Here is an 11,683-nt window from a genome sequence, read left to right as displayed (position 1 = left end):
CGGCATGAGTAACATTTTTCCATCAAGTCAGGTATTTATAGAGGAAATGGATTTTTCAGAGAAGTATCTTCTTGCTTTCTGGCTGACTCTGCAAATAAGACATTCAAATGACTACATAACGGTATCCAAGTGAAAACAGAAACCATGTGAAATTGAAATGGTTACTAAAGATAGATGGAATGTTTAGCTACTCCAATTATTAGAAAAGTCTGATAGCAAATAGCTTATATATTGCTTCCTGCTTCAAAATGCAATAAATGTAGTTGTGAAAGTTACCCATGAGTGATGAAAAAGTCTGAACTACATTAATATTAAATAAAATATTTATTGAGATTTTTTCCCCTGCGACATAAGATCGTTTATTTTTCCTAGCTCTCCAAATGACACAGTTGCCGAACCTCTTTCAGCTGGTCTTGCCTGAAAGTAATGATAAAGATGAAAGATATTAGAAACATATATAGTACTAATTAAACCCCTTAATGCTGTCTTATATTAAAAAAAAAATCCCCACCCTAAGTAAATAAACAATAAAAAGTAAATGGAAACATGAACCCACTAAGAAAACTGATCTGTCTTAATAATGTTACCTGTGAATCATGGTATTTCCATCCTATCATGTAATAGATCTGATATGTGGCAGGGACGGAACCATCCTCATTTCTGTACATTTCTATAAAGACAAATAATGGTTAGAGTCTGAAAAACTGCAAGTGGGGGAAAAAATCTGCTCCACAAAATCACGACCTCCAAAGAGAAATGAGTAATAGAATACTCATGGGATTCTGAGCACACCTCACGTGAAAAATCCTCAGCACTGAGAAGCTGACAGTACAGAGGGAATAAAGGAAAAATAGTTGGGAAAAAGGATATGTAGCCACAGGATCTGCATTTTGAAAGGAAGGACAAGAAATCTGATGGTGCCTTAACAGGAAAGGAAACTGCAACTTCAGGGGATAAAGATGACAGGCAAGCTGGTCAGTGGGGCCTGGCTGGGCAGAGAGGTCTACTCCCTTACCTCCGTACACTGCTGCAGCTGCCAGCATTGTGTCTCGGTGCAGGAGGGCCTTTCTATTCCAAGCGCAGTTACTCTCACCCATACCTAAGAACACACTACAGGCAGTTTAATATGGCAAATACCCTGAGCAGCTCAATATCACAGATTTAATCTTATGTCATCCCCCCTCTCTAATAATCATGTAAGACAACCAAAATAATCTAATTTCGCTCTCAGATGACAGCTACTAAGTCTAAGGCAGAAGTACTTGAAGCTTCTGGGTATTAAGACAAGTCCAATTTCAGGAGGCAGGCTCCAAAAGCAGCTTTACTTGGCAGAAATAGACTACAGTTAGCCAGCTGAGCAGAAGCAGGGTGACCAGCCTTCCAGGTAAGTCATCAGGAGTTGGTAAATGCTCGTATTTCTTTTTAATTTTTTTTTTTTTTTTTTTTTTTAAAGTCCACACTTGCAGCATGTGGAAGTTCCAGGCTAGGGGTCAAACTGGAGATGTAGCTGCTGACCTATGCCACAGCAACACCAGATCCGAGCTCCTTGGTGCAGCTTGTGGCAACGCCAGATCTTTAACCCACTGAGTGAAGCCAGGGATTAAACCCACATCCTCATGGACACTATATTGGGTTCTTAACCTGCTAAGCCACAATGGGAACTTCAAGCAATGCCTTTAGTCTACTGATGCCACATCTGATGTCCCTTTTAGCTGCTCTTCGAAGGACAGGACATTGGGACAACACCTTACTCCTTCCAAGCCATAAATGTAGGTATGAAGGTGAAACTCAGAAGAGGGTTTGAAGACTCATTAAGTAATACCAAAGCTATGATGTGTTTTCAGATTTTAACATTTTACTGATCCCAGATTTGGAAACAATTATGTGCATTCTCTTCAGGGGCACTTTTCTTTAACATTTAAAAAATTTATTTTAGATTTCTTTCCTTCAAGTTGATAGCTAAAAGCTAGGATTATGTTATTCTATTATTCACTAAAAATTAGTGTTGTATATTTACTACTTTTAAAGGCATACAGTCAAAATTACTTTGAAAGGCTAGATTTTAAACTATTTTGCAAAATTAAAAGAATTTCAAAAAGTAAAAATTCTCTACCTTTATTCTCTATAGCCTACTGGTCAAAAATGAGTTTCTTAGTTTCGTTTTTCTACTTTCACAAGACACCAATAAACATCCTAATGTCAGTGTTCTTTAGCAGTTTAAAATTAATAATTTCCCAACAAGACTTTTACCCATGGTTACCTTGAGGTTACATAAAATGTCTTTAACTTATAACACTCTATTTAAAATTAATAATAAATTAATTTCAATAGAATTTTAAAAAATTTCCCGTTTTCAATGGCCTTATTAAAAACAATCAACAAATTAGCTATAATAAGTAAATCTCTCCAATCCTAAAAGGTTCCCATTAGTCCATAAAATAACAAAGCTCTGATACTAAAAGCAATGTCCCATTAGCCTGTGAGTACAATAGCCCCAATTCATGAAGAACAAAAGACATACAAACTAGCAAATGAAGCACCATGAAGAGAAAGATGGACTTTATTCTTATGGCCCTGAAGCAGCTACATGACCTTAGATCAATTGCTCTGGGTCCTCAAAGTGGCCAGGCTGGATGATCTCTAAAGGCTTCCAGTGCTAACATTTTACACCCATTACATAATCCAGTTTAAAAACATTCTCCCACATAATGAGTATCAACTGTATCCAGAGACCGGAGGTGAAGTGGGACGCACATTGGAAGGCCATTGCTGATGACAGCAGTGGTGCTTTCATTTGTTTAACTTCCAGCGCCATGACTGACTCACACATTAGAGAGAGGCAACGCCAGTGGAAAACAGGTTTCATTGCTTTAATGTTAATACTTAATGCACTAGAAATCCTAAAATGCCTTCTAAATAACTGGTCTTAGGATATACTAATACAATTAGCAGACATAATGCTCTTCCTGGGACAGAAATTCAAGGGCAATACTGTATAGCACGGTAACCTGGCTGCTAGGGGGGAGCCCATGCTGCCCTCACAGGAGAACTTCCCTTCTCCTTGGTGAAGCAGTGTGATATGGTGCAAAGTCTAGACCCAGGATCATAATCCCAGTTCTGGCCCTTACCTAACCTGGGGCACAGTCATTTAATCTCTATTAAACTCACTTGTATCAGCTTCAAAATGGAATGATAAAACTTCATAATGCATCATGGTGGGATACATATCTGGGGACTTTTGACCAACTCTGGACTTTGGGATAACAAAAGTCTGGGAAGCAGGTAACTGTTTAAGACTCTCACAGTGTTTTTAAGGTTAAGTTCAACTGCTTATTTTAAAATATCTAATTAATTATGGTTTACTAGGAACAATACTGAGAGTAATGTCTCAAAAAATAACTTAAAACTACTGTGAAAGCCTCCAAAACTTTTCATGCACTCACTGGCTAACACACAACTTGTTTTGTAAAATTAGGTCAATATTCTGCACTTTTTTCTGTGAATTAATAATAATGGCAGCTTAAAGGAGAAATGCTACAACCATCAAGAAAAAAAATACAACACAATTTAAAACCAATGTGAAAGTAATAGCATCTTCCAATCTGCAAAGCAGCATACCTGAAAGTCTGCCAAGCTCCTCCCCTCCTGCATTCACCCCTGGACCACTCTCTTCCCCTATCACCTGCCTCTGACCTTTTCAGGGTAGAGTGGTTGAGGTTTCAGGATCTGAGTCAGGCTGCTACACTGGGCTTAACTCCTGGCTCTAGCACGTACTAACTAACTACATTACCATGGGCAGGTGACTTCTCTGTGCCTCAGTCTCCTCACACAGGGAGAAGGCTAACCATGCTAGCTAGTCTTATCTTCCTCATGAATGTGACTCATAAACAACACTGGTGGGTGAGCTCTCACACACCAATCTGATTGTCCCTCCTCTGTGTGAAATTCTCCCAAGACACTGCAAGGCTAACCTGATAAAGTCTAAAACGCCTCTGATGGACTGTCCTGCATCATTTCCCATCATCTTCCTACTCAATGTATTCAAGCAATACTGAGTTACTGTACAGTGTCTCACTTAGGAAAGTGAGGCAGGGCATAGCCTCTTAAGTCTCCATTTTACACAGGCCTTTTGCTTGGCCTGGAATGTAAGGCCCCACATGCCCAAAGGTACACCCACCCCTTCATTCTTCTAGCAAACTCATTTCATCTTAGGTGCTGCCTCTACTGCAGAAGTATCCCTGATTCTCTAAGCAGATTGAGGGGTTTATCTCTTGTATTCTTCCATGCACTTAAAAAAAAAAAAAAAAAAAAAAAAAGAATTATCTCATTTTACAGTTGAAAGCATATGTCTCTCTATTCCTGTGTGTCTCTTTCACTACTAAAGCATAAGCTCCCTAAGATCAGGGACTGTGACTTCCAACACTGGCTCAGTCACTGGCACATGATAGATGCTCAATAAGTGGAAAGTGAACAAATATAAAATCAACCAGTTAATGTTTACATCAAGTTTGTTAAACATCACTTTTACAAGTTATATCTTTAGATAACTCCTCTTAATCCTCTTAAGGATAAGAGATATTTAAAGACTAAAACAGAATTTGGATAAAAGGCTTTACAGTAAAAAATAAGGAAAGCCCTGGCAAAGCCTCTTAAAGGTAATATTAGGCAAGAGGTCCCCAAAATATTTGACCAATTAAAATCCTAAGGGGGAGGAAGGTTATCAACTGTAAAGATGCATGAGGCCACCTCCTGAGGCTGGAAATGTTCTAGTCTGTGGTTTATATAGTGCTTAAAAATACAAGCAGCTGTATAGTTAAGATTAGTGCATTTTACTGAACATCTGTGCTAACTTCAGTGAGAAAAAAATACACAAAGATCAAATATGCAGTATAAGACTTTGGATTCAAATCCTAACTCCAGATTAAGTGTGCCCACGGACAAGAGTCTTGACTTCTTGATGTTTCAATTTGCTCATCTGTAAAATCAGAGTATTAGAAAACCTTATAGAACTGTACCTAGAAGAGAATAAGTTCTGAAATTTTACATCAGTGGGCAGTACCCTTTCCCAAACTGATAGGTCTAATTTCTAGTCTCTCTTTTCTTTCTTGAAATGAATCATAAGCACAGCATTTGTTACAGAGAACAAATATAAATGCTGTATATGAAAAATATGTTTATCAGTAGAGTCTCAATGATAAATCATCAGACCACCACTCTCTCTCAGGCCTTTGGATGAACAGTCCCTGTGATTAGATCAGGGGAACCAAGTGCTCAGGGCAGCTCAGGAGGAGCTGTGTGACTTATTATTGGTCCCCTGCCACCTAAGGCTGCCAATTGCTGATTAAACTATAATGGGTAAAGAGTGACTATAAGAGTAAGTTTTCACTATACATCTTTCCCCTTGTAAAGCTGATAGAAGCACAGTATTCAGAGGAGTTTGGACGATAAGTAAAATGGACTTTATTACAAATGGGCAGGTACAAGAAGCAGGAGAGTCAGTGAAGAGAGTGTAGAGCAGGAGGCAAAATGGCAAGAGTTTAGTGCCTAATTCTGCCTTTAACAGGCAAGTGTTCTCTTTTGGGCTGGATAAGATAATTACCAGAGGGCTACTAGAGAAGCAAGTATAACAATGTTTATGAAAAACTACAAACTTGTAAACAAACAAGAGGTATTTATTTTTATAACTCACTTGGCCTTAAATCTTATAACTTTTCAGGATCCAGATTAAGGCTCCCCCAGGTGACTGGCATTTTGGTTTCAGAGAACACATCTTCTGCTTCTCCCATTCATCAAAACTGTCTATGCCATTTTTGTAATTAAAAAAAAAAAAAAAAAAATCAAGACCTTAGCAGTTCTCTTGTGGCACAGCGGGTTAAGGATCTGACATTGTTACTGCTGTGGCTCAGGTCATTGCTGTGGTGTGGGTTTGATTCCTGGCCCAGGAACTGCCACATGCCGTGGGAACAGCAAAAAAAGGAAAAAAAAAAAATCAGACCTCATAATTTTTTTTTTTTTTGCTTTTTTAGGGCCACATCTGCAGCATATAGAAGTTCCAGGCTAGGGGTCGAACTGGAGCTGCAGCTGCTGGCCTACACCATAGTCACACCAGATCTGAGCCATATCTGTGACCTACATCACGCTCACTAACCCAACTGCCTGTTTCCTTGTGCCTGGATCTGAGCTGCCAATGGTTGCTAAGAAAGTCACTGAGGGAGTTCCTATCGTGGCTCAGTGGTTAACGAACCCAAGTATTCACGAGGACGTGGGTTCAATCCCTGGCCCTGCTCAGTGGGTTAAGGATCCAGTGTTGCTGTGAGCTGTGGTGTAGGCTGCAGAGGCTTAGATCCCACATGGCTGTGGCTGTGGTGTAGGCTGGCAGCTACAGCTCTGATTCAACCCCTAGTCTGCGAACCTCCAAATGCCATGAGTGAGGCCCTAAAAGAAAAAAAAAAAAAAAAAAAAAAGACAAGAAAGTCACTGAGGTGTCCTACCATCCTTACATGAACCTTCAAAGTCCTGCCAGGCAGGCAAAGCACTAAGTACCTCTACTTCACAGTACTTATTGCAATTCTAGTCTTTAACACTGATCTTTGTGGAAGCTTCCTAAACTCCATGAAGGCAGTCTGCTCTCTCCTGATCCAGTGTATCCGCGATACTAAGCCCCAGTGCTTGCCATAGTCGGCTCTCAAAATAGGACCCTCAGAGTCTAAAAAGTCTTACCTTGTAAATCTTCCATCAATTCAAACATTCCAGGATAGTTAACTTGAATTTCATCAGTGTCCTATTTAAAAAGAAAAAGGAATATTCATTTGATATTTGACAAAAAGTTCAGGTTAGAAGATAGAATGTAGAGATTCCTCAGACCAATCTCTCAGTGTAAGTAGGAATCTTCTTTACAATATTCTTTATTGGGCTTATGCTTAATTTAGGAAGATTTCAAATTGCAGGATAAATGCCTACCATTTTAACAGTAATCTTCCTAAAACTGCATCAAATGGTTCTAATTCTCTCCTTGGGAATAACACAGAATAAGTCTATTCTGCATTCTGCAAACAATTACCCTTTTCTTCAAGTCTTTGAAAATTCTTCCAGAACACTATAAGTTTTTTTAAAGGGAGAGGCTAGGCTTCTAGGCAAAATTTATAGATCCTTACATGTTCTAACTTCATTTTTCTGTACACAGTCAATATCAATCACTTTCTCTCAAAATGTGGCACCAGAATCAAGCCATGCAGGGTCATGCCTAAGATGCTTTCATTTTGCTCCCAGGTCTGCAGCAATGCTGCATGGCTACTTTAGGAGAGGGTACATGCCTGGCACATACACAGTTTATTTCTCAAGTGAATAGCTGGGCGATGACGCTCCACTCTTTTTGAAGTTTGATACAGGAGTTTATGTTGGTACAGTGGCAGAGACCACTGATGCCCCGCAAACATCCAGGTACTCCTTGACACTTCACAACCCCAGACATTTCTTCTGGCAAGATAAGAGTGTGGTGGAGGCAAGGTAATAAAGAGCTGGTGGGCCTTTCCCAGGCCATCGCTGCTGGGATGACCTTAGAGGATACAGGGGCTGGATGCCACAACTACATGATGGAGATGAGTTGCCCAACCAGCATGGCTGATATGTGATAAAAATTCTGTGTTGACCACTAAAACATAGGGGTTTGTCTATATCAGAAACTAGCTCTGAATATATAGGATACTTAGGTGTTTTTTCAAGCTTGCTATCAAACTGCTACAGTATCTCAAACTTCATCTTAATGACACTAACCACTTTTGAAGTATCTAGATCTTTTTGTGAGTTGCAGTTTTATCTAAAATGTTAAGTATACCTCCCAATTTTAGACTTTAATGTTGCACAGAAGAAAGTACAAAACCCTAAAGAATGCTTATCAAAAGCATCCATTCTAATTTCTAAAGAAATGCAAAATAAAAAGACCAATTACCTGTTTTTTTAAAACTTAGAGTTACATAAAAAAGTATAAGCAAGAAATTAATATACAGTTAATGAGGCATGTAAATTAATGCTACCTTACAGAGAGTAATTTGCCTTTATCAAAGTTTGAAATGCATAGATTCTTTGATCCAGTAATTCCACCACTAGAAATTGATTTTGCAGACGTGCCAAGATGATTATGTGAAAGAAAAAGCACTGAAGCACTGTTTGGAAGAGTATTAGAAAAATAAACAGCAAACTGGAAACAACCTAAATGTCCATTAACAGAAAATAGGTTAAATAAAGTATATATAATCAACGAAATATTATAGCTGTCAAAAAGAATGCAGTAGACTTATGTTTGTAGGGGAAGATCTCCCAGATATTATTGACTGGAGGGAAAAAGAGCACATATAGAAAAAAGCAAAAGAGTATATATATCATTGCATATGTACATTTAAGTGATATAACTGCACTCCAGTCTATGAGGGAAAATTGTTCTGAAAGGTTATACAAGGGTTAACAAAGGTCATCCTTGTGGAGAGGAATGGGGTGTCAGAAGTCAGGAGGAGATTTCTTTTCATTTTCAACCCACTCTATTACTCTCTATATAGGTGGGGTGTTTGTTTGTTTGTTTTTTTATTCGAACATATGCATGGATCAGGTTGCATGTGCACTTTTTAATAAGACCATCTCTGGATAGTCGATTTTTTTCTATATATTTTTCAACATTGGAAAACTATTTTTAAAGTTATTCTAAGATTAAAACGAAATTCCTTCCAGGCTAACACCTAGCCATTAAAAAATATTCTTTGAAAAAAACAATTCAATGAAAAACCAACTAAAAGCACCATCTTCTCAGTCAAAAGAATATCACAATAGCCTTGTTAAAGGTCTTATTCAAATTAAGATAGATTATATCTTCAATTTTCTCCTAATACACTAGTCTGGAAACTATTCTAAAAGGAAACGAGCTTCATTTAGAATGCCAAAAAGCTCCAAAAATAATTCACTAAGAGGTCATATAAATGTAAACATAATTATATGATATTAATGTAACTTGATTTCACTTTAAAAATAAAAATCTACTACAGTATAAAAGTAATACATATAATGTTGTATGCATCATCAACCTGTATAATTGATTATATAAAAGCTTTTTTTGCACAGTATTTTTAGACAATGAATTAGGATACAATGTTAATATAGCACATTACAGAAAATGCACATGTCTCAAGGAACAAATCTATATAGATTTATATTTAAATTAGCAACTCTCTAATTTTATAAACTATAGAGAAGACTATATCCCAATATTTTTGTATTCTATTAATGATTGAGTCATTCTCCTTAATTTTGGAGAATAATATGGGGAAGGTATTCTGAACTAATAGATTATCCAATTAACAGAAATGTGGGCTTTGAAAGGTTATTATGTCAGGTTAAACATTTTTAGTAGCAATCTTTCTAGAACACACAACCCACTTTACAACCATAGACAACTTCGTGTGGTTAAACATAATTTAACTTTCTTTTGATAACTCAGAATAGAAGTCTCACCTTTTTTCTAATGGGCAACAACCTTTCAGTCCCCTAATAATGCTGACTAACCCGTATGAATGGCTGCAAACTCTTCAACATCACCCCAGGAAGCTTCAAAGAACAGCTCTCTCTCCAAGTCACTCCTCTCCTACATCCCTTCCCACACTTTTTAGCAGAAAATCCCAGAGACTCTCTTTTTTTCATTTCGGTTTCTAATAGCAACATGAGAGACAATGCTTATAAAGATATTCTTTTCCTTAAGTAAAGTAACTATTAGAGATAAATGCTTTAAACCTGTGGTTTGTGATCTATTTTTAGTCGCACTTCTCTCTCAAGAGCTTATGAAAACAGCAGGCTCTGTCCCTCCACATATGAACAACAAAAACCAAGTGTGTGTACCATGTCCAACGTTCCTGGGCTCTTTAAAATCTGCCGAAAGGCCCCCTGTAGATCCATCGGCAGGCAGGGATTTCTGTCCATTTTGTTCACTACCATCTCCAAGTACCTAGAAAAGTGCCTGGCACATAGAAGGTACTCAACAAGTATTTATTGTAAGATTGAATAAATAAATGAAAATAGAAGAGAAGGATATTCATTTCAGCATTGTTTCTATTGGCAAAAAACAACCTGGAATAAACCTAAACATCGGTCATTAGGGAAAGAGTTAAATAAAACCATGGTACAGTCATACCAGGGAATAATATGCAGAAGTTAAGGGGGACAAAAACATCCGTAATGATTAGGAAAAGTCTCTAAAATATACTGTTAAGAGCAAAAAGTGTTTCAGAAATCAACACATAAACATATGTATCTATATATAATACAGTAAAGTATTTACTGTGTAAAAAGAAATCTGGAACACTACACACTAGACTGATAATAGTTATCTCCAGCGCAGCAGTTCTCAAAGTGTCACTTGGAGAGTTCTGGGGTGTCCAGGACACTTCAGGGTCCACAACGTCTACATTATTTTCATAGTAATACTGAGATGTTATGTGATTTCTTTAGCGCTCATTCTCTCATTGAGACACAATGGGACTTTTCAGAAGTTATCTCACATGTGATACTGCCAGAAATGTGAAGGCAGAAGCAGACAGGCAAATCTAGCTCTTTAATTATATCATTAAAGAAATGTGTAAAAATGTAAAGCAATGACATTCTTCTCTTCTCAACTTTTTTTTTCTTTTGGAAAACAGTTCTTTTTCACAAAAAGGAGGGTGTTCATGTTTACATGTAATAAGTATATTATTGTTAGTTTTAAATAGATTAATAAATACTAAAATTCCGCTTTAATTTCTAACATGGTTAATATTGATAGATATAACCCATGTGAACAAAAGCCCTTTAAGGTTCTCAATGATTTTAACTGTAGAGTGATCCTAAGACCAAACTTTTCAGAACTGCTGCTCTTAAGAAAGAGCTAAGATTTGGGGGATTAAGAGGGAATGACAGGCTGTCACTTTATAGTGTAATGTTTATAACCAAAATACATCTGTATTACTTATATAATTAAACATATATTTAAAAATATACAGTGATCCCTCAATGGACAACTGCCTGTATTAACAGTGTTTGTTTTAATTACAAAGCAGCACCTTCATGGGAAGCAAAGCTTTCCCATTTCCAGGCGCCCACATCTCAGAATGCAGTTTCTGCTGACTCAAGCCATTTAAAAGTTTTTGGTTTTTTTTTTGTCTTTTTGTCTTTTGTTGTTGTTGTTGTTGTTGCTATTTCTTGGGCCGCTCCCGCGGCATATGGAGGTTCCCAGGCTAGGGGTTGAATCGGAGCTGTAGCCACCGGCCTACGCCAGAGCCACAGCAACGCGGGATCCGAGCCGCGTCTGCAACCTACACCACAGCTCACGGCAACGCCGGATCGTCAACCCACTGAGCAAGGGCAGGGACCGAACCCGCAACCTCATGGTTCCTAGTCGGATTCGTTAACCACTGCGCCACGACGGGAACTCCCATTTAAAAGTTTATAGAAGACACAGCTGTGAAATTAGGAGGGTTGTCATCAGTTCCTAGCCTCCTGTCCCTTCCCTTCCCTGGAAGCCCCTTTCCAACATGGAGGCCCTGCTGGTCTACGCCCTTGCTTTCTATCAAAACAGGGAAGGATACAACAAGCCTTTATGGTTGACTTTATGAAATATATTCACACTACATCACTTTTAAAAGTTATTTTAATTTTAAGCCTATTATCT

General features: G+C 37.9%; 1 protein-coding gene across 9 annotated transcripts in view; it reads right to left on the bottom strand.

Moving 5' to 3' along the window:
• Positions 1–305: 305 nt before the first annotated feature.
• The window catches only part of NDUFAF5 (NADH:ubiquinone oxidoreductase complex assembly factor 5), a 28,818-nt gene continuing 17,440 nt past the window's right edge, over positions 306–11,683 (bottom strand). For 6 of the 9 annotated variants that reach the window (XR_014832829.1, XM_003134261.6, XM_085004524.1 and 3 more), the window contains 4 exons: positions 6,721–6,781; positions 1,016–1,099; positions 588–670; positions 306–417 (listed from right to left, as the gene is read on the bottom strand). Coding sequence is in view for 5 of the 9 variants with exons in the window: in XM_003134261.6 (XP_003134309.4) it covers positions 325–417; positions 588–670; positions 1,016–1,099; positions 6,721–6,781 (321 nt within the window). In the remaining 4 variants the exon portion in view is untranslated. Of the gene's footprint in view, positions 418–587; positions 671–1,015; positions 1,111–1,946; positions 6,085–6,383; positions 6,782–11,683 lie in introns of those variants that run through there. The other 3 variants (XR_014832828.1, XR_014832830.1, XR_014832831.1) reach the window with 2 other exon arrangements.

Source organism: Sus scrofa, chromosome 17 (genome assembly GCF_054392235.1).
Source record: "Sus scrofa isolate SSC_HxYL_T2T_F1_AM1 chromosome 17, Sscrofa_HxYL_maternal_Yorkshire_Landrace_v2.0, whole genome shotgun sequence".
Lineage (NCBI taxonomy): Eukaryota > Metazoa > Chordata > Mammalia > Artiodactyla > Suidae > Sus > Sus scrofa.
Note: the sequence above shows the minus strand (reverse complement) of the source record. Positions and strands in the feature narration are given on the sequence as shown.